The sequence below is a fragment of the Melozone crissalis genome, unplaced genomic scaffold (genome assembly GCF_028551555.1).
Source record: "Melozone crissalis strain CALT ecotype California unplaced genomic scaffold, PUWL_Pcris_2 ptg000041l_1, whole genome shotgun sequence".
Lineage (NCBI taxonomy): Eukaryota > Metazoa > Chordata > Aves > Passeriformes > Passerellidae > Melozone > Melozone crissalis.
Window position 1 is genome coordinate 3,900,776 of NW_026535819.1, and position 23,118 is coordinate 3,923,893.

Genomic DNA, 23,118 nt, shown 5'->3' on the forward strand with positions numbered 1-23,118 from the left:
GCTGATGAGAAGGGCTTTCCTGCAGCCATCTCCCAAATAATGCCTGAAAAACAACAGTTTGAACCCCCCTCTGCACATTTATCTGCTTTGCATGTGCTGGAAGCATCAAGCACAAGGTAAGAAACGTGGCACTGAAAAATCCTGGTGTCAGCACAGCAGCTCTCATGACACAACTAGCACAGGAATGAGATAAAGCTGGTCAAAACACAGAACAACTGCCTGAGGGGGAAGGCTGCTTGTACTTCTTTCTGTGTTTGGGGATCTGCAGCATTTTTAGGCAAGAATCCAGAGCTGCTCAGCGTGAATCCATGAAGGCTTTAAGTGGTGGAAGGCCTTAAGATATATATTTATATAGATGCACACACATACACACATATATGTGTATAAATATATATATAGTTAGTCATTATTTTTAAGTAGGATTTTGTGATGCTTCCTGGTGAAAGCAAATTAGATTCTCTCAAAGGAAGATGAGGGAGAAGCACCAGAGAGGATTTCTGTGTGACACAGTAAAGCAAATGAAAGAACTTTTTGCCACTTGTCTACTTCCAGCCAAAGAAATTAAAGCAGGAACAGGCAGGAGTGATTTTAAGACTGCTGGGCTTGGGAAAGTTGATTTTCAGGGCTGTTGTAGAGGAAATAATTTCCTTGGCTTAACCTTTACCCAAGGGGCATTAGGATTGTGCAATGTTCCTTTGCTGGTCTCACACCTCAGTTTGCCTTTCCTTCAGGCACCTTTGCAGGGTGTGCCCCCTTTGCAGGCGGTTCCTGGACTGTGAAAGGTGAGTCAATCAGCCCAGTGATAACTCTCTGATAGCACAGGAGGGGTGGTTTGATCCAATTGCAAAGGGTGCAGTGCTTGAGGTGACAAAATGGAATCCACAGAGAGTGGGATGAAATCAGAAAGGTTCCTCATGCACCAGAGCTGGGGTTAAAGCTCCCTGGAATGAAGAACTTGCTCAGATATTTTACAGATGCTCCTCAGTGCCCTGGCTCTTACAGTCTGATGCCTTCTGTGTTTATCGCTTCTGAAAGAGAAGCCACCAAGAAACTTCATCCTCCTCTGAGAAATTATCAATTTCTCTCAGAGTGAGCAGCCCTTTTCCCTTTATGTTTGTTCTTTGCAGGGTGAAAGCTGCTGGAATTCAGAAGTTGCCCTTCCTCCTCCTCCAGAAGATAGTGATTTCCAGGAAGGTGCTGCTGGCATCTCTTGTCTGCCTGGCTGCTGTTGCTGCAGTTATCTGGTGAGGATTTGCTGTCCAGCTCAGTCATATCTGAAACATCCTGTGTAGATCCTGTGCTATAACTCCCAGAACACAAAAATAAAGGCTGTAAAATACAAATGTTATGGGAAGCCTCTCTTTGAGCTCTAAGGAAGAACAGCAATTTGTGTAATAGATAAAGGAGCACTGGTAGGGGGAGAAGGCCCTAAAGGAAAGAGGAAAAAAGAGCATTTGGGTGCAAATCAGGCTGCTAACACTGTAGTGACTCACAAGCAAGTGCTTGGTATAGAATATTCCAGTTACATTTCAGCTCAGGCCTTACAGAGGTGATTCTCTGTCTCTCCACACAGTCCAAACTCACTCCACTGTCACCAGCTCTGTAACTATCAGACATCACAGCTCTCAAACACAGAATTTTGTAACTGAATATCCTGACAGCTGAGTATGGCTTATGGAGCAAACTCAAACATGGAAGGGAATTTGAGATAAGGCATTTCTGTTAAGTATTAAAATATTAAATATTAAATTATCAGGAATTATCACATTTTTATGATGCTGCAATTTGCTGTACTTTCACCTTGTGGGCAGCTGCATTTTGCCTCAGCAGCAGGACACTGTGTTAAAATGTGAACACAGCAGATCCTACACTAATTAATAAAGCAGATATGGAGTTAGCCAGGGTCACCTCTCAAAATCTTTACCAGGTCCTTAGGTGATGTTGGAAAATCCTAGGAAGGTTTCCTTCAACATTTCCTATCTTAAAACATTTCTTTGCTCTCACAGGGCTCTGGCTGGGAGTGGAAAAGTGCATTACCTGCCCTACTACCTTCCCTGCCCTGAAATCTTGCGAATATTTTGTTCTGTGCCTAATGAGTAACACAGATCATTGTTCCAGCCCTGCTCTTCCCTGACAACACAAACAGTGGTTAACAAGGGGCTTGTTCTTTATTTATGAACCTGTCATTAGTCACTCTCTCAAAACAAAAAGCTACCCCAAAATGCTGTTGGGGCCTGTTGGGACAGCTCTGGGTCTCTCAGGTGAGGGAGGTTTTGTTTGTTGTGGTCCCAGGACTGAAAGATTAATGCAGCTTCTTCATCAGGGTGTAATCCCACACCTGCACATGCACAAATGTGCTCCAAGTGTCCTCTCACCAGACAGAGGCACCTGAACCACAGAGGGGAGATGAGCAGGCACAGGAGGAGCTCTGGCACAGGCAGGAATAACCCCCAGTTGTTCTCACCAGGCTCCTGTTCCTCCCTCTGGGGTCTGTGCTCTGTCCATGGGTGTGTTTGTGCTGTGGCAGCACCTGGGCAGGTGAAGGGGAGCTGCTGCTGGGAAATGCCCTCTGAGCTGGTACCTGAGCCAGCCTGGGTGCCCAGGAGGGAATTTACACAGTGCAGGGGCCATGGCCCCAGTGACCTCCCCACTGCCACATTGGCTGGGACATGACAGGCTGTGGCTTTTCCCATGACCTGCTGTGCTTGTAAAAACAAAACCAAGCCATGCAAATAGAAAAAAAATGATGTTTCATGGAAGTATTTCTGATTATTCCAAACCATTGTGTCTGGGCAGGTGCTTATTCCTCTGAATGCTGTTGGAAATGTGATTATTTCAGGTAGTTCAGCCTGAAATATGACCATGGACAGTTTTGCAGGGCATGGAGCACAAACATGATTATTGCTGACAGTCCCACAGGGATTTTGACCCCTAAACCCCAGCCTGATTTCCTCAGAGATTGGGATTGCTGCCAGCACCTCTCTGTCCCTGTTGTGCTGTGTGTTCTGTCCCAAAGCTGTCGCTTGGGGAGCCCTGCAGGTGTGTGCAGGTGATGCCTTCAGCAGGTCCTGAAGCCAAACTTGGTTGATATTTTAAGCAAAGCATAACAATCCCTTTCACTTCCCACCCCACCCTGCAGCTCCACAAAACTCCAATATACAGAAAAGAAGCCAATCCAGCTTTTCCCCCAGTAAGCGCAGGCTTTTTTATCTCCTGACCTTTAAACTGCTGCTCCGCTCTTCCAGGCATATTCATGTATAATTCAATGGATATTTCTCCCTTTTTACAGATTATTTTATCTGCAGCCAAGAGCGCTGGCGCCAAAGTGAGTTTCTTTGTTTGAACTTTGTTTTCTGCTGGGTTTGGTTTGGGCGCTTTGCAGCACTCACAGTTCCAGAGTCCTGGGGCACCCTGGGCAGGACCTTGTTCCCTGAGAGCCCAACCACAGGGGAGTGCCAGCAGCTGCTCTCAGGCTGGGCTTGGTGTCTGTACACTCATTAACACACTTCCTCTTAATTCCCAATTATTACATCAGCACACACACACTCTGTCGAGGCCAGGAACTCTTTTTGACGTGGCAGATCTGTAATATCAGTAAGTAAAAAAATTACTTCTCTTATCTGTATGTAAGATATTACAGATTTGTAATATCTGTAAGTGGGAAATGCCTTCTGGAGCTGTGCTGAGGCTGGAGCCAGCTGTGGGAGAGATTTGAACCCGTTTCAGGGCAAAACAAAGCAGGTGCTCTGTGTGACCTGCTGCAAACACAGGCAAATCTCTGAGACACAGCCAAAGCAGGGAGTTTAAGGGAAGATTTGGGACAGCAGCACTAAGAAATGGCTTGGACAAACTCTGTGTGCAGCTCAGGTTGTTACAGCCTCCTTTGGCCTCACTTTTATCTGGAGCAGTTCACCTTCAACAGCCACATTCCTTTGCAAGCTAATAAACACACCCTGTTGGTACACACACACATATGTATATATATATATATTTTATTTCCCCCACATATTCAGGATGTGCTCAGCCTGAATATTTCTTCCATATTGGAATAAATTTCTGCGCTGAATCAGCTGGTAAATACTGGGTTAAATGAGGGGAGAGTCTTGAAGCTTTTCATGCTCTGTGTCTTCTGGAGGGGTTGACTGGCACTGAGAGGATGACCATGACTCACTGGGAAACCCAGGGCAGCCCTTTAAAATCAAATTTACCGAGCTTAGAGAAGTGAACATGCCTGCTTCCTTCCCCCTCCAATAAAGAGGATAATCAACTCAGAAACAGGACAGATCATTTTCCCCAACCCAAATTCTTCTCCCTGTATAATTTAATCTTTCAATCACAGGCATTGCTGCAGGAAGGAGTGAAGTGTTATTCTTGTATCCTCTCAGACTGCAAGCATTGGATCTGGCTTGGAGGATCTGGCTGGATTTGCTGCTCCCCACAGCTCCCCCCGTTTGCTTCTGGTGCTGTTTTATCCTGGAGCTGTGTCAGGTGGGACCTGGCAGCCCGCAGGTGTGGCCACGTGCTGGATGCTCTCAGGTTTTGGTTGTTCATTGCTGCCCCGAGATGTGCAGGGTGTCTCTGTTCCTGAAGAACGAGTCTGCACTCTTCACTTTTCGCTCTTGAGGTTGTTTATTAATTCTTATCTATAAAATTTTCTTTCTGCCCAGCAGGGCAGCCACAGGCACTCTTTGTGTTGTCCTTTTATACTACAAACTACCTATAACATATTTACACTTAATTCCCAATATCTATCACCTATGTTAGACAGTGCACTTCTACTCTGAACCAATCCCAAAGTGCCAACAGCACTGCAGAAAATGGAGAACAAGAAGAAGAAGAAAGGCTGGACATGCTCAGATTCCTCCATCTTGTCCCCATAACACCCATACTAAAACTCCTAAAATCTACATTTTCACCCTGTGATCATTTTGTTATTACCCCATTCAAACCTGTGTGACTTTCATGTCCTCATACAAAGCTGGTAACTTGCTCCAGGGGTCAAAATCAAATCCCCAGGTGCTCTGGGCTGTGTGCCAGGGTCTCTGAGCCCCCCAATGGGGTCCTGGCAACTCTGGACACCCAGAGGGATGCACTGAGTTCTGACAGGTGTGACAAATTTCATTAGCAGAGGGCTCCAGCTCCTGGTCTGGAGTGAATGTGAGCAGGCTGGGGTGAATTCCACATAAATGACATCTACCTTTAGAATCAAAAATGTATAATAAAACACTGAAAACAAAGCAGCAAATTGAAACAGCATTGCAGAGCTGTAATAGGGGCAGAATCAGACTCTGCTGCATTTATATTCAGTATTTCCACTTCCCTCACAGGAGATTAAGGATTTTTTTTCTAACTTTGTTACTCATTTGAATGCTGGCTCACATACAGCATTTTAAATTATATCTGAATGTGTTGGAGCTATATATAAATGCTGGAAAAATAAGCTGTCATGCTGCAAGCTGTGTTTTAATAGCAGAGCAATGGGCTATATTTTATAGTAATTTTCATATTATTATTATTACTTGTGTTTTAATCTGCATCAGGCTGATAGCAAATAGGCACAGCTTCCCATTCTGAGAGTTCAGTGGTCATTAAACTCTCCTCAGCAGAAAAGTCCTTAAATGAGATTTTAGCAGATCCTCAGGTTTTTGCTGATGTGTTAAGTGCTTAATTTCAGCCCAGGAATTGAAATGTCCATGCTCTGTAACCTCAAATAAGAGAGGCAGGGAGAAAATATCTCAGGCTAACACCCTCCATGGCGAGTTAATGCTGATTCACACACTGCTCCAGCTCCCTTTTTTTTTTGTGCTTCTTTCCCATTTATTGGCCTCAAAACCAACAGGAACAATCACATTTCATGAACATTTCTGGTCTGTTTCCCTCTCCAGGCGCCAGGATGTGCTGACAGTCACACCATGGCTGGTCCCCATCATCTGGGAAGGGACCTTTGATGCTGAGGTCCTGGACAGTGCCTGCAGACCCCTGAGCCTCACCATGGGGGTGGCAGCCTTTGCTGTGGGAAAGCAGGGGCAGCACTCAGTGGGCACTCAGTCCTTGGGGTGATGCCCTTCCTCTGTGGGAAGATGATTGTCCAAAAATGGACAAACAGTCATGGGGTCTCTCACTTTTATAAGTTCTGCTCCATTTGCATACTGGAGTTCATTGTCCAATTCCAGCTTTAGCCCATGCAGTCCCATCCTTCTTGTTTTTCTCTCTTCAGTCCACGTTGTTTGTGCTCTTGGGGCCTGAGATTTGGATCATTTGTCCTTGGTCCCTAGACCAAGCTAGACCAGCTAGAGAATTTAATAGAATTCAATTTTTTTAATTGAATAGAATTCAAATTTTTGAATTGAATAGAGTTCAATTTTTTTAATTGAATAGAAATCAATTTTTTGAATTGAATTGAATTCAATTTTTTTGAATTGTTTTTTTTTCTGAAAAGAATAGAATTCCTTTTTTCTCCCTGCTCTGTGCAGAGCTCTCACTATCCCCTAATGGGAAGCCCAGACCCACACACTAAAGCAGCACAGAGCCTGAAAAATATAAAACCCAAACCTGAGGCATCACCCCTTTCCTCTATCACCCCTGCCCTTGCAGAAGGCCACAGCAAGGCCCTCCTTGTCCCTGCTGTGCCCCACGGGCTGTGTGTGTGCTCGGGTATTTTTGCTACGGAGGGGCCGTGTTTGGAGGCTCGGTGGAGAAAGTCTGTGAGTTCACCAAGATGTGCCACAATGCCCGTCCTGGCAGCCTGGCAGGAGGAGAGTCACCTCAACAGGCACTTTGTGTCCCACAAACCCTCCAAGCTGCTTTCTCCAGAGTAAATATGGGGTGTCAGGAAGCCAAAGCCACCCCACATCCGCCTCGTACGTTTTTCCATGGTGAATAAAAACTACAAAGAGGTCAGAAACTGATCATCCCTGCAGGGAGATCCTCCACGCAGCCAAACACACCAAAATTAGTTCTTGCAGAATGTGCCCCACCTTGAATTTTTTGTTCCTGGAAGGAGCAAACTGGGAAGGGAACGTGTGGGTTGTTCCTCTGGAGAGCAGGGTCTAAATGCATTTCAGAAGCAGCAGCAAAGTGCAGGTGAGACTGAAAAGGTTTCTGGATTCCCACTCTTCCTAAATACATCCTGCTTGAGGCTGTAGCACACAAAAAAGCATCCACAAGGCCACTTATCCAGTGCATGGCTGTATTTGCCTTTGGTGAGTGTTTTCCTGAGGCCTGGTGGAAATTTAACAAGATCAAAATGATATTTAACATTGCTGTGGAGGAGAAGACTTTGGGTTTTGGTAAAGACCTTTTCACTTTAAAAAAAGAACGTTGCAGGGTTAGGAATGTTCCTGAATTGTGATTTAAACCAATGCCTTTTGTCAGAATCAGGAGGAAACCTGCACTCAGAGCTCGCTATCCCTGACTGGTGTGCGGCAGGATTTCTTGGACATTCTCAGCAGAGAGCTGGTGCCAGGCATTGCCAGTAAGAGCCCCGGTCTGACAGGACAAACAGCATGAACTCACCCAGCAGTTATCTCCCAAATTCCAGCCTGTGCTTTGGAGACCCAAGTTTAGACAGAACCTGCTCAGCTCAGAGCAGACTGAACTTCTCCAGGTTTATTTCAATCCCAGATGTGCTCTGAGCCTTCTCCCTGGGTCACGCGTCTCTGTGGATCATGTAATCTTTTCCAACACAGAAAATCTGCTTTTGAGATGTTCGTGTTCCTCTCCGTTGCTTCAGCCCTTTCCAATTTCTCCCGAGCTCTGTGAAACAAATTGGCGAGGAGCTGCTGGAGCTGACAGCACGAGCTGATGCCTTTCCAGCAAGCAGGATGATTTCATTGCACGCTGAAATGCTCTGGAGGGGCTGGGAGCTCAGCCTGGAGCTGGGGTTAACATTTCCTCCCCCTGGATGTGCTGGGGAGCCGAAGGAGGCGTTCGGAGGGGTGAGCAGCTGAGGTCACAGCACAGGGGTGCCCGTGCCACCTCCCTTGTCACAGCAGGGCTGCCACCAGCACCATCTCCCTGTGCTGCAGCAGGGCTGGGCACTCAGTCCCTGTTTCCTGTGATGGAGCAGCAGAGAGGCCACGGGGAGAGGAGGAGCAGGGTGAAAGGGTGAGCAGGCTGTTTCTAAGGGAACAGTTATGGGGGGGGGGGGAAAGGAAAAAAAAGAGGAAAAAAAATAAAAAGCTCATTTGGCAGAGAGAGGGAAAATAGGGAAGAGGTGCCTGACTGTTCCTGCTTCTCCTCACATGAGAAAATTGCTGTATGGCAGGGAATCAAGTATGCAAAGCTTTAGGGCCCCACCACTGATTGCAGATGACTTAACGAGCCATTTCAGCCCTGTGAGCAGGCTGGAAATGGCACTTGCCACTGTCATTGCAGGCATTTCATCTTCCAGAAGACTAATTAGAAAAGCTTTCACGGACCCATAATATAGATAAGGTACCTGAAATACCTCCAGCCCCAAAGCCCCAGCGGCAGCTGGGTTGGCTGATTTGTGCTTAATCCAGCAAAGGGTCTTTATTACATTTTCTCCAGGCTGTTCTTAGCGATGTGGTGCAGGAGGAAGTTGCCCCTTTACATAACTAAACCAGAATTTAAACCCCTGACATGTATGTTGGGTAATCAAGCACCTCACCTAAGCCAAAATGGTGAGGAAAAACACTTATCCAAATATTTCCAGAAAGATACATTTCCAACCAGCCCAGGATTAATACTGTCTGTTTCTTATTTGTTCAATGAGTTAGTGCCTCAAGGCCATGCTGAAACTGGCTTCTCATTATGCTAATTATACATATATGCATATGGATTCTTTACCAGCCAGAAGGAACTGTCCAGTCAAGGCAGATAATTTTATCTCCTGGTGTCAGGAGACGTGGCTGGGCTGGGCTAGACCTCGTAGAAATGTACTCAGATTCTAAGAAAAACATGAAGTTCCATAGCAGCCACAAAAAAAAAAAAAAAAAAAAAAAAAAAAAATCCATAGATCAGCTGTGGCAATGGCCAGTTCCCCTCATGGTTAATTCTGCTGGAAATTGCTCTGGGTTTGCAGCCATTCTGCCACATTAATTACTGGATTCCTGTGCAGATACTCACAAACCCTCTGTGAGAGGAATTTCTGCAGCACAGAGGATGGGTGGTAGAGGGTGGTCTGTGTTTCTGGGGTACCTGTTTTGAACAAACTGCGAAGGGCTTGGTCTGAGCTCTGCATCCGAGCTGCCTTTTGGCTGCACCCTCAGCCCTCTGATTGACACCATAATGGCCTGGATTGTGCTGTGCCAAACGTGTTTATTTTCCTGGCAGGCCTGCAGCTCCTCCCCGGGGGAATGGCTCGTGTTGTGTGACACAGTTCTGCTCCACGGGGCTGTGGTTGGAAGCAGCACCTACAAACTCTCCTGGTGCCTCCAGGGAGAGGAGAAAATGTCTGCAGAATAAACCAGCCCCCACAGCGCCGTGTGGGAGCTGCTCCCTGGATCAGCTCGTGCCCTCCTGTAATTAATGAAAGGCTGGACTTCTGCTGTCATCTCCTGCTGATTAATCCCCTTCCCCCAGCAGCAGCAGGCAGCTTTCCTTCTCCCAGTTTGGATTGTGCAGCCTGAGGCTCGTGTGTGCGCTGTGGGAGCTTCACCGGGACCTGCTTTGTGCTGTGCATTCCCCACCCACACCCAGCGCACAGCGGGGAAACTGAGGCACGTGGTAGGAGGGCAGCACAGTGCCACTCACCACGGGGGACAAGCTTGTTTTATGCGTTTTTGTGCCAAAGGAATTGGGACTTAGAAACGCAGGGAGCTGCATGAAAACTGTAAATAAACCCCACTCCTGGGGATGTGGTTGTGCTCTCAAGGTATTTCCCACTCAAGCCCTCAGCCCAGCCTCAGAGCTGCAGCTTGCTGCCTTCCCAAGGGCCCCTTTTCCCTTCCATCCCTCTCTGCTCAGCTGGAACAGACTCATCATTCATAGTGCCTCTAATTTAAGCACCCATCTGACAGGCTGCTTCTTTGCTTCTCCCTGCTGCTGCCTTGCCCAGTGCATCCACCCCCAAAGGGCAAATTTCTCTGTGTGATGTGAAACAGAAACTTCCAGCACCGAATATGATTTGAGGTGGGCCCAGACTCTGATCCTCTCCTTCTCCCCACTGATAGAACAAGAATCATTTCCACTTAGCCAGATTATTTTCTTCTCTGGTTTGGATTTCCCATAACCCTCCCACAGGTGATGCTCCCCGACAGTTGTGACCAGAAATGTCATTTTGTGCCACACACAGAGGCAGTTATGAAAGGACTGGCTTAGTCAAACCCTCTGTGGGTGAGATCTGTGCCTGTGGGGCACGGAAATGAGATGATCTTTGAGCAGAGTGGGGGTAAGAACATCAGTCACACATTCCCTGCACAAAACCAGCTTGTGCAAAAGCCATGGGCATCCTGCTGCCTTCATGCTGCTGGTGGAGAGGAGCTGGAAGGATGGGAGCTGGGTTCACTCCCCTGCCTTTTGTCTCACCTGTTCAGCTTTTTGAGGGAGAAACTGTCTCTGTCTGTTGTTCTGTTTGCACTCAGTGGGGATTTGCTCCAATCTCAAAGGGCAGCTCTTAGCACCAAGATTGCTATTATTACTATTTTCTCACTTGAATCCCACCTGCTCTGCTTCACCTCCTGCCCCAGCAAGTCCCCGTGGGACCCCAGGGTGACACACACAGAGCAACAGCTGCTCTCCAGTGACAGTGACAGTGTGACAGTGACAGTGCCAGGCTGCTCTGGGGACAGCAGGAACCGGAGCAGGAGTTACAGGAGTGGGTTGGGCTCTACGTTACTCACGGTAAATCCCCAGCCCTGGAGTTCTGCTCCACACAATCAAATGATTTAGGGAAGCATCACTAGAAAAACCCAGCTGAAGATGACATTTGACTGTCTGCCTGCCCACCAGACTCCCTCCTCTCCCCACGAGTGTTGCTGCACTGACGTGACTTCTCCTGTGCTATATTTAGCTTGAACACAGATCCACCAAATGTCGCTGTTTTGTGTAAAACTAGTGTAAAGCCTTGGGAGTAAAAAGGCAGTTTTAACCACCAATCTCCACTCCCTGTATGCCCACATCATCCCCCTGAACCTCCAGCCAATTTAAAGCGAGCCAGATGAGTACAAATTACATTTAAAAAGTGCTTCATTCCGGTGTGGCTCTCAGTGAGTTTTGCCAGCAGCAAATCACACAGCTCTCGACCTTTTGACGTGCGTGTTTTTCTCACTGCGCTTCTCACCGACACCGTTGCTATAATTAGAATTATGTTGCTCTGTAGCAGCATCTAGTGCCAGCGGCAGAGCCCTGGCAGCACCTTCTCCTTTCCTGGCTGCTCTCCCCGGCCGGAGCTGCTGGTTCAGCTGGCCCGGAGCCGCGGGGGAGCGGCACGGGCAGGTGCGCTGGGCTGTCCCTTGTCGCTCACTGTGACCCTGCAGAGAGCGGGGTGGCCGCAGGGGTGTTGGTGCCCAGAATCAACCCTGCAGCGGCTGCAGCGCTCGGACTGGCTCAGCTTCTCGCTGCTCCTTCTCCTCCTGCCATCGCTGTCACGGCTCGTGTCATCGCTCTCATCATGACAAACCACGGGCACCGGAGCTGTTTCCAGGGCAACCCCGCTGGCTCCCACCGCTCCCGCACACTCCGAGCTCCGGCAGCGCTGCCCCCCGTGCCCCGTTTCAGCGGGGATGAGCATCCGGAGCCCCGTGTGATGCCCTGGCTCAATGTTTGTCCTCTCCTCCTGAGCAGGACAGGCCGGGGGGAATTTGTCCCCAGGTCTTCTCCTGTTTGTACCGCACGCAGCGGGGTCTGCACGGTTCCTTCCCATTGCTCCGAGGGGAAGACACCCCCAAACCCCCAAGGGGTGGCACCGGAGAGGTACCCACGGCTGCAGACTCGCCCCCCTCCCGGTACCGGGGCCGGGAGCCGCCCCCTCGCTGCCGGTGGCGGAGCCGATCCCGCCCCGCTCCGCTGCCGTTCCCGCCCCGTTCCCGCCCCCGGCCCAGCTCGGCTCTCCCGGCCGCGCTCGGCGCTCGGCGCTGGCGGCTCGGCGGGGCCGGCGGGGCCCCATGGCCGGCTCGGAGCATCGGGCCCGGCCGCCGGGCAGCGCGGCGGGGCGCTGAGCGCGGCCCCGCACCGGCGGCACCGCAGCCCCGCGGCGCTGGGGCTATGAGCGGGGCACGATGATGATCGACAGCCAGGTGAGTGAGTGAGTGAGTGAGTGAGCGCCCGGGGCACCGCTGCCGCTGTGCCCCCGCATTGCCCGGCTCGGTGCGGCGCTGCCCGGCTCGGTTCCCTGCGGAGCCCTCGGGGCTGCCCACGCGTGGCCGTGTCCGATGGGGGCGCGGGGCCGGGGGGCTCTGCCGGGGCTCTGTAGCTGCAGGTGTCCGTTCCTTGCTGCCTCTTGGGGCCGGGGTCACTGTCCGTGCCAGCAGCCCCGGCCCCGGTCACTGTCCGTGCCAGCAGCGGGGCTTTGGCGGAGGAGACGCAGCCGCTTTGCCCAGGGAGCGGGGGAAAGTCTGTTTGTCAATGTTTTTCTCTCGATTTTTTCGCTTTCTGTTTGTGCGATGGTTAATGCGGCCGGGAGAAGAGGAGCTGAAGGATGGGGAAGGAAAGGAACGCGGTTTGGGACAGGCTCTGAGGGCGCTGCGATGCTGCCGCAGCCGCCGTGCTGCGATGCTGCTGCCGCTGCTGTGCCCAGCCACGGCCGGCTCCCCTGGCTCTCCCCAGGCCAGGGGGCATCCGCAGCTCCCTTGTCTCTGCCTGGTGTGTTTATAAAGCCAAAAAAGCTAAATCGAGCAGAGGTGGGCTAAAGCTTTGCAATCGAGCCGAGGCGGGCTAAAGCTCTGCGCTCCCAAACCCCCTGGTGCTTTTGGGGTACAGAGGATGAAGCAAAGGGATGAAATTTGGGGGTGGCACCAGAGCATGACTCTGGGTTTGGTCGTGACGCTCCTCTGACTTTTTACTTTCTCTTTTTCTGATGTTTGGCCCCATCCCTGGGCAGGGGGGGCTGTGCTGGGAATGCAAGTGGGCAGCAATGGCTCCTTGGAGACCAGGGATGAATAGAGGGAAGGGCTGATGCTGTGCTGGAGGAGTGGGCTGGGATCCATTTTTGGACTGGAAAATGTGCGTTCCAGAGCTGCCTCCTGCACCCTGTGGGGCCCTTTGGTCTGGGCCTCACTCACCTTGGTCCAGCCCAAAAAACAAAAGCTGAATGAGCTCCATTGGGGGCACATATGTGAGGCAGGCCCTGGTGACACATTAGTGTGTGCTGGATGGTGGAATGTCCCTTTGGAAAAGGGGATTGGCAGCCAAAATACTGGAGTTTGGGTCCTGACCCTGCCTAGGGTCACGAATGTGAATTTTCTGTCATTATGGAGTGGGAAGATAGATCTTGCTGGGCAATGTAGAAAATTAAATGTGTAAGGTTGTCTGGAAAGATGTCCAGAGCCTCCCAGGCTGGGGAATGCATGTGGCATCCTACAGAATGGTTTGCATTAAGCTCTCAGCTTTAGTCTTCCTGTCACGTTTTTATGCTCACCCCATTTTATTTATTTATTTATTTATTTATAGGTATATTTTATATATTTATTTATAGGTTTATTTTATATATTTATTTATAGGTATATTTTAGATATTTATTTATAGGTATATTTTAGATATTTATTTATAGGTGTATATTTTATATGGGTAAACTGAGGCACGTAGAGATATTTGTCCCAAGCCCGGGATCCTGCGTGGGTGGGGAGCACAGGTTTAAAGTCCTGGCTCCTCCTGCTGAAGGGGATGAGCCACTCTGCCTTTTAAGGGGTGCAGTTCATTGAGGTCCCGTTGTTTGTGGCTACCAGTTAAGAGGAATTTCCAGCTGCAGCCGCGCCCTGCCGGTTCTGAGGGCTGCACAGCCACATTTTTCATGCCTTGTAAATGTTCCTCTCCCTGGTTGCTAAGGGAAAGACCCACACAAACAACTGCTAAAACTGAGTGTTGCAAAGTAAATAAGCTGAGCAAACACAGGGAGGTTTTTTTTCACCTCCGAGGGCTGCAGGTGTGTTGTTCCAGGTGTCCCGACATGTGAAAGCCAAGGCTGAATTTCAGCCTTTAAAACAGCAACCTGCTCTTGAGCCGGTCAGGAGGTGGCTTCCATCCTGGATCAGGCTCCCAGGGCTGCAGGCTCATCCCCTCTGTCCCTCTGTGGCCGTTTGGGCACGAGAAGGGAGCAGATGGTGGATGGGCAGCCTTGGGCTGGCTGGGGGCAGGAGGGAGCTCAGCTCGGCTCGGCGGGAGCTCCATTCGCCGTCTCTTTTCTCTTCCCTTTCATCCCTGACTCTTCCCTTTCATCTGCCCCCAGCTCTGAAGCGGCTCCAGGGCTCGGGGTTAACCCTTTCTGCTGCTCTGCAGGGGCAGGGGGAGAGCTGGCAACAAGTGACAGCGAGGGAGGAGCAGGTGGAGGATGCTGAGCCCTCCTCGGCACGGCTCAGCCGCTCCATCTGGAGCTCCCACTCACACAGCCCCAGCCTGTGTGCCTGGGCTGATCAGACACGAGCAGAGGATGCAGCGACTGCTGCAGGCTCCAGAATGAATCTCTGGGATGTTGTAATGATGGATCTGACATCCCCTGGCTCGGTGCAGTGGGTTATCTGTGAGCCAGTTTGCTCAGTGGAGGAATGAGGGGGTTTTCAGGACTTTGGGGTTGGGTTTTTCATCTCCTCGTGGTGTTGTCGCTCTGTCATTTCCTAAATGGGGCCTGGCTGCTGGACCTGATCGGGGCAATCAGGGCTCTGATCTCAGGTGGTGATCTCCAGAGCAATCTGCACTATCCATCAAGATGGATTTTGCTTCTGATACCTTTCCCATTGCTATAGCAACCCCTCTGACGAGGATGCCAGCACGCTCTCCAGGCAGTGTGTGCAGGGAGACTGCTTCACCTGCCACCAAGCTGCCACCGCTCGTGGGGCAGGGCTGGAAACTGCACTTGGCTGGAAACTGCAGCCTGGAGGGGCACAGGAGCTGCTGCCAGCTCCCTCAGGCTGACCCTGCTCTCCCAGGTGTCCCCCCCACCTGGAGTTTCCCTGGGATGTGGGGGTGATACAGCACAGCTAGGGGAGTGCTCAGTGCCTAGAGCCAGGATTTGGGATTTCTCTCCAAAGGAGATGCTCAGGATGGTGAGAAGGAGCTCACCAAACCTTAGTGAGTGTTAGGGGCTGCTTCCCCCTCCCCTTGCCTGTGGAGAGGATGGAAGGTGGGTGTCAGCTCCAGGGGCTGATAAAGAAGGAAGGGTTCTGCCTGCTTTTGCCGAGTCTATTCCCTCCTCCATGTCCTTCACACTCTGCAGTCACTAGATGGAGTCCAGCACGTTCTGCTCTGCCTCTCATCCTGCTGTCCTGTGCTGTCTGTGCACGCCAGGGGCCATCCAGCTGTGGCATCGGCCAGGGCAGCTGTGGGGCCGCCAGGACAGCTGTGGGGCCGCCTTCCCTCTGATGATGCAGTCTCGGTGGCACTGCCGGGCTCTGTGACCCTGCGTGGGCCGGCCAGGGCTGCCCGGAGCCCGGCGGGCCGTGCAGCAGATGGCACTGTTGTTTTCCCGATGAGTTATTGCCGTGGGTTCGCTTCCCCAGCGCCGGGAAGGGCCAGCGGCGATGGCAGCGGGGACAGAGCCAGAGCCTGGATACCTGGAAAGGCCCAGCTCGCCAAACTGGGCTGGGCTGGGACAGCAGAGCTCGGTGTGCGGGCACTGCTCAGCCTGGAGGGGCCGTGTGTGTGATGAGTGACGCAGATCTCAGCTCCATCCTCAGGGATCTCAGCTCCATCCTCAGGGATCTCAGCTCCATCCTGGGGGGATCTCAGCTCCATCCCCGCAGATCTCAGCTCCATTGTGGGAGATCTCAGCTCCATTCTCGGACATTTCAGCTCCATTCTCGCAGATCTCAGCTCCATCCTGGGGGGATCTCGGCTCCATCCCCGGGGATCTCAGCTCCAGCCCCGCATCCTCAGAGATCTCGGCTCCATCCTGAGGGATCTCAGCTCCATCCTGGCAGATCTCAGCTCCATTCTCACAGATCTCAGCTCCAGCCCCGCAGCCGCCCTGAGACCCCAGCAAGGCCGCGTCAATCACCGCGTCCTTCCTATAAAAAGCAATCCCTGATCCCGCGTTCCCTTTGGTGCCCGTGGCCGCTGTCACCAGCCCGGCCTGTCCCAGCTGTCCCCAGCAGTCTGTGGCCAGCAGAGATCCGGCCGTGACCTTTCCCGGGGCCGCCAGGCAGAGCCGCCAGTGCTGCTGTCGCATCCGCGCCGCCGGTGTCACTCCAGGAGCGCCTTCCAGTGCCCGGGGCTGGCACAGCCCTGGCATCCAGCTGTGCCAGCTGCTGCCAGCTGTTTGGATGCTCCCAAACCGAATCCATCCCGCCCTGCCCGGCGCCAGCTGAGCGGGATGCACTGACGGAGCCTCCAGATGTTGACAGATTTTCCCGATGGGATCACCCGAGCCCAGCCCCTGTGACCTGGCTGGGGCTCATCTGCCTGTTTTCCTCGAGGATTTGCATTTTTAGGAGGCCGGGTTTCCTGGGGACCTCTCGGCTCCCAAGGATGTCCCGGTGGATTCCCGCTGTCTGTGCTGACATCCCCTTGGCCGCGGGTCAGAGGCAGCGTTTGGGGTTTGGAGACATCAGCCAAAGCCAAAGGCAGCTCAGTGCTGTAGGATCAGTTTCCTCTCCCTCGAGGCCCTGCAGTGCAGTGGGAGTTCATCCTCTGCAAAAACCTCCCGGGTTTGCTGTGGCCCTGAGGGCTCCTGTGCTTGGAGCTGAGAGCCTCACATGGAATTCAGCGTCCCTGAATTACAGAAAACAGGGTTACAGCCATGTCCCTGAATTGAAGGAACAGGGACACGGCCATGGTCCTGAATTGCAGGGAACAGGAGCACAGCCATGGTCCTGAATGGTGGGATCCACGAAATTTTCCACATTTTTCCAGATTTCCCCTGTGCTGGGCACCGCTGACCCTTCCCTGGCCACTATGGGTGTCACAGCTCAGCTTTTTGGGGCATTTTTGGGGCATTTGGGGCATTTCCTGGGGCTGGGTGCTGCACGGGGTGGCTGTGATGCTTACACAAGTCCCCTCTGCACTCCTCCCAGTGCTGCCTGCAAGGGTGTTTAGTTAATAGGATTATAAAGCTTTCCTGTCGTCAGGCAACGGAAATCAATGCAGGGCCCCTGGGAATGAGCCTCATCCCATTTACAGCCCAGCCCAGCAGGGCTCTGTGGCCAGGGCTGCTGAAGGGGGGACGAGCTGTCCTCTCCCTGCTGTCCCCCACGCTGCTGGGGCCTCCTGGAAATAAGGAAAAAAAGGATGCTAAGCTATTGGAAAGAGTTTGGACCAAATTCCTTCCTGAAGGCCGAGAATTGGAAATCCTTGCTTCTGTAAAAATGGATTTTTGCATCAAATTTTGTGGGTTTTGCTTGAGCAAAACAACTACAAAAGTTCAGATATTACTCCCTATCACCCTGTGGATAAAGATGTAGATTCTTGGTGTAATTATACTTCAGTGCAGTTTTCAGCAGCCAGTCATGCCCCTTCCCAATTACCATGGGGGATGCTTTTCATGTGTGGAGATAGAACTTGTGGAGATAGATATCTGTGGGGATAGATATCTGTGGAGATATCTATGGAGATAGATATCTGTGGAGATATCTGTGGAGATATCTATGGAGATAGAGCATTTCCCAAAGAAAAGGGTGAAGGCTCCAGTGAGGCCATCTGAGGAGTGGCTGAGGGCACTTGGCTTTTTGGCTGGACAAAAGGACACACTGAGGTCTGCACTTCCCTCACGAGGGGCAGCTCTGATCTCTTTTCTCTGGGGACCACTGACAGCACCTGAGGGAATGGCTGGAGCTGGGTTGAGAAGATTTGGGTTGGACATCAGGGGAAGCTTCTTCCCCACAGGGTGCTGAGCACTGCCCAGACTCCCCAGGGAATGGGCACAGCCCCAGAGCTCCAGGATGCTTGGACAATGCTCTCAGAGATGCATAGAGTGGGGTGTTGGGGTGTCTGAGCAAGACCAGGAGTTTGATTTGAGGATCCTTGTGGGTCCCATCCAGTTTGGGAATCTGAAATGCGGAGGCTGCTCCCAATCCCCTCCTCCCAGCCCTGTGTCCCACCAGCTGCAAGGATCCAGCAGGGGCAGTGCCTGGGGTCCCACAGGCACTCAGGATGCTGATGCAGCCCCCAAATTGCTGCACGTTCCCCAGCTCCCATGTGTGCTGCTGGGCTGGTGCACAGGAATTCCTGGAACCCAGGGATTTTCCCTTTCTCCAGTCAAAAGCGATGCCTTGCCCTGAGAGCTGAGGGCAGGGGCTGCTCTGTATTACAGAGCCTTGAGTGGGTCGCTGGGGGTGAGAGAAAGACGAGAATCATGTTTCTTGATCAGAAGGTTGGATTTATTGATATATGATATATAATACATTATAACTATACTAAATAGAATAAAGAGAGAAGTTGCAGAGCTGCTAAGCTAAGAATAGAAAGAAAAGAAAGAATTTATAACAAAGTTGTGTCTAGGGACTCTGTCCCCAGCTTGCTCCTGTGATTGGCCCTTAATTATAAACATGGGAACATGAACTAATCACAGGTGCATCCTATTGCATTTCACAGCAGCTGATAACAATTGTTTACATTCTCTTCTGGGCCTCTGCTTCCCAGAAAATGCAGAAATTTGAAAGAAAAGATTTCTGTAAAAAATGTCTGCGACAGCTCTGCATTGCCTGGGGGGCTTTGCCCTCCCCTCTGCTGTCAGTACCATCAGCAGCTGGGCAGGACGGGCTGGTTCATGGATTTCTGGGATGCAAAGGGAGCTCCCAGCTGCTGTCCCCAGCACGCAGCGGGCTCCCAGCCCCTCCCTGCGCGTTTCACTGCCCAGGGGCAGCACTGGCCACAGCCCCCAGGGAGCTCAGCAGGGCTCTTGGTGCTCTCTGGGCCGCCTCACCAAGCTGACAGCCTCTGCTCAGCCCCTCCCTGCCTTGTCCCTGCCCTGCACAGGGGACTCCAGGCTGGAATGCCTCTCTCCGGCCCTGACCCAGCAGGGAGAGCTCTGCCCGAGGCTCCCCTTGCAGCCAGGGAAGCCACGGAACCTTCGCTGTCACAGCGCGAGGGTGGGGAGCAGCAGGGAAACTTCCAGAGAAACCAACCTGCTTCAGCAATCTGGCCGTGCAAAAAGTGTTTCCCATCCCCTTGGCTGCCGGAGAGGGGGCTGCACGTGGTGGAGGCTTCTTTAACCCCCGGGGGCTGCAGAACAGGGTGAAGAGGGAGAACTGGGAGAGCCCTTGGCTCAGGGTGCAGCCAGAGCTGTGTCTGTTATCTCTGGAGCCCGGGGCTCGCTGTGGGCCAGGAGCAGAGGTGTGGATGTGTAGATAACCCCCTGGCCATGGGAGGTGTGGGTTACAGCACCCTGAGAGCAAGCTGCAGGGCTGGGGAGACTGCAGCTCCTCCTGTTGGGGAAGATGAAACAGGAAAGCCTTATAAATATGATAGCCTGGCAAAAGATTTCGAGAATATGGAAACTATAAAAGAGATTGAAATGAAAGCAAGCTTTGAGATACCTCAGTTTCTGAACAAGTGGAAAACAATGGTGTGGCCAGCTCAAGGTAATCCCCTTTTGATGGAACAACACCCTCTGCTTGCAGACAGGCCCAAGGGTCACAGCAGACCCTACAGCTTGGCAGAAGGGCCCAAAGAGGAGTTTTTAGGGTTTAAAATGTAACACAGTATGGTAATGTAGTGATTCTTATGGGCTGTATGTAAATGCTATAGGATTTGTATATTGTACTAGATTGGTTAGTGAGAATTAGAATATTCAACATAGAAGATTTATGGTATTGTAACGGGAACCTCACTCTCTTAGCCTTTTACTCTCTCGCCCTCTCGTCCTCTCTCCCCTCTCTTCTCTCATTCCTGCTCTGAGCTGTGGCTGGCAGCCCCCAGCAGGGCCCTGCACCCAGGCCCTTTGCAATAAACCCCAAATTCCTGACCTGGCTGCAGAGACCTCTCATCTCCCTCTGTCCCGACCATCCTACCCCCCATTTCTCCTGTGCCCTCGCATCCTCCCAGCCCCGTTGCTGTGGTGACCGTCTCCATGGAGACCGAGCTGCATCCCGGGTACCACAGCTGGGAATGTGTCCCCCTCCCCACGGGGACACTCTCAGCCCCCAGGGGAGCATGGAAAATAGAAAATCCCTCAAGTGTGTGGCAAATGTGTGGAGGAATCCCAAGGAAACTTAATTGGTTTTCCCCCCACCCCTGCTTTAGTGCTTGTTGGCTTTCACTCCACGCTGGTAATTGCTGCTCTGCACCTATTAAAAGGCCGTCTCATGCTTTGCACGGGCTTGATTGGGAATTAATTTTGCATGTGTATCTATTCTGGGGAGCAGGGGAAGTTATTCAGCATGCTGGATGCCAGACAGGCTTTCCAGGGGTGTGAGGTGCAGCACGGGCTGTGCCTGCTCCCTCCTGGGAGGAAAACGACAGTGGCTTCTCCAAATTAATGCCTAAAATCGATGATGCAGATTCAAATCAATGGGATTTATTCCCACAATTAGTTTGGGAGAAGATAGGTTGTGGGTGCTTGTGTATATCCCATTAGAAATCCCTCCTGGGTGTCAAGGTGATTTTGATTTTCACTGGGAATTAGGTATCCTACCTGCACATGGTCTCCTGGAAATCCCACCAGGCTCCATCTCTGTGCTTCCCTCTCTAAACCTACCCACAGGCTTTCTGTAAACACCACATTTCTCCAGAGAAATGCTGTTTGGTTGGGATTTCTGTGGTTTTGAAACCAGATTTCCTCTTTCTATTACTGAGAAGTGTCAAAAGGTTGGGATTTTCCATTTGCCATTTACTTGTCACAGCCCTTTCTTTCCCCCTTTGCCTTTCTATCAGCCTCACACAGTGACAATAAACCTGCAGGTTTTGTGTCATTTCTCTCAAGTACCACACTCTGGTGCAGGATGCTGTGATGTTTGGGCACGGAGCTGCAATTTCCTTTCAAAAACAAACTCACCATTGTAATTCCTGGGGAATTTCTTTCATTTTGTGGATGCCTTTGATGCTTGACATCAAGCATTGGAGCCAGCCTTCCTTTGTGAGTCACTGGGTGTCAGGAATGCCCAGCTTCACTGGAGAGGTTGGTCACTGGTTTTTGGAGCATCCCAAATGTTCAGCAGTGCTGGGTGCTAAAATCCTCCTGTGCCAGAGTTTGTACCTGAAAACCGCATTTACCTGTGCAGAGGTTCAGTCATGGGTGCTCAAAATGATGTTTTTGCAGGGTGACAGAGGCTGTTTGCACCTTAAGGAATGGCTGCATGTCCCTGGGGCAGCAGCAGAGCAGTTGGGAGCAGGATGCACCCAGCACAGGAGTTGCAGTGAATTTCCCCTGCAGTTGCTCTGTTCCTGCCAAGACTCTTACTGGAAAACAGTATTTTCCCAGTGATGGTTGCTAAGCACTGAGCTCCCGTGATGGGCTTTATCTGCTCAGCTGGAGCTGCCACAATAAAGCTCCAGAGCGAAATGAAACGGGGAAAAACATCAGAGCCTGAGCTGGGGCTTCCCTGTCCTCCAGAGGCAGCACCAGGAGGAGATTTCCCCTCGCCCTGGAGTCTGTGGGGCTGAGCATCACCTCAGTCCTGTGCCAGAGGGGATGGCTCCTCTGTTTTCCTGCTCAGGGGTGGTTCCTGCCGGCAGATCTGGGATCCCAGCAGGGTTTGTGCTCAGTCAGCCAGGCTGGGGGAGCAGGAGGGTGAAGCTGTCGCTCAAACATCTGCGTGGGATCCTCGTGTCTGGGTTGGTTTGACAGAGGGGTTTGTTTTGTGTCTGTGCTGCAGATCTCCCAGTGGGAAGGTTCAGAGCCACTCTGCCGTCTCACTGAGGGTCTGTTCTGTTCCCATTCCCACTGGGAAGGGTTCAGAGGCACTCTGCCATCTCACTGAGGGTCTGTTCTGTTCCCATTCCCACTGGGAAGGGTTCAGAGCCACTCTGCCGTCTCACTGAGGGTCTGTTCATTCCCATTCCCACTGGGAAGGGTTCAGAGCCACTCTGCCGTCTCACTGAGGGTCTGTTCCATTCCTATTCCCAGTGGGAAGGTTCAGAGCCACTCTGCTGTCTCACTGAGGGTCTGTTCCATTCCCATTCCCACTGGGAAGGGTTCAGAGGCACTCTGCTGTCTCACTGAGGGTCTGTTCATTCCCATTCCCACTGGGAAGGGTTCAGAGGCACTCTGCCATCTCACTGAGGGTCTGTTCCATTCCCATTCCCACTGGGAAGGGTTCAGAGGCACTCTGCCATCTCACTGAGGGTCTGTTCATTCCCATTCCCAGTGGGAAGGGTTCAGAGCCACTCTGCTGTCTCACTGAGGGTCTGTTCATTCCCATTCCCACTGGGAAGGGTTCAGAGGCACTCTGCTGTCTCACTGAGGGTCTGTTCCATTCCCATTCCCAGTGGGAAGGGTTCAGAGGCACTCTGCCGTCTCACTGAGGGTCTGTTCATTCCCATTCCCAGTGGGAAGGGTTCAGAGGCACTCTGCTGTCTCACTGAGGGTCTGTTCCATTCCCATTCCCAGTGGGAAGGGTTCAGAGCCACTCTGCCGTCTCACTGAGGGTCTGTTCCATTCCCAGTGACTGGGGACTCTGGTGGGTGGGTGGGCATGCATGAGCTGGCCCCAGCAGAGGAGGGGAAGGCTCCACACCATCTCTGGGGCTGTGTGAATGCCCACAACATCTGGCTGCTCACCTTGGACCAAAGCATTCCCTGCACAGCAGCTCCCATGTCCCATCAATCCACTGTGTCCCGTTCCTGCTGGTTTGGGATGGATCTCTGGAGCATCTCTTCTCCAGTCTCTGCTGCTCTCCTTGTTCCCTTTTACTTTCCTTTGCAGCCTGCCTGTGTGGTTTGTGACTTTTCCAGAAGGATTGTCCCTTTTGGCATCTTTATGGCTGCCAGCTGGGAGGTCACTGGGCTGTGGGGGCCAGCAGGGCACACTGAGCCCTGGCAGAGGTGTGTGACAATCTCTGAGTCTGTCCCTAGCCCTCCAAGTCCAGGAAAGCCCTAGAAACCAGGGAACCAGCAGGTGATGGGACTCCT

At 51.8% G+C, this 23,118-nt stretch overlaps 2 protein-coding genes across 2 annotated transcripts in view; both read left to right on the plus strand.

Moving 5' to 3' along the window:
- Positions 1-39: 39 nt before the first annotated feature.
- On the plus strand, positions 40-6,908 carry GBGT1 (globoside alpha-1,3-N-acetylgalactosaminyltransferase 1 (FORS blood group)). Its single transcript, XM_054284498.1, is given in 9 exon segments — positions 40-116; positions 762-782; positions 1,128-1,244; positions 2,007-2,069; positions 3,140-3,190; positions 3,290-3,325; positions 5,886-6,056; positions 6,595-6,732; positions 6,734-6,908. Coding segments are annotated over 9 exon segments (849 nt in total).
- A 5,204-nt stretch (positions 6,909-12,112) lies between these two features.
- RALGDS (ral guanine nucleotide dissociation stimulator) overlaps positions 12,113-23,118 on the plus strand; it is a 55,101-nt gene continuing 44,095 nt past the window's right edge. Inside the window, exon 1 of the mRNA XM_054284125.1 lies at positions 12,113-12,200. Coding sequence (XP_054140100.1) covers positions 12,183-12,200 — 18 coding nt within the window. The 5' untranslated portion in view covers positions 12,113-12,182. The remainder of the gene's footprint in view (positions 12,201-23,118) is intronic.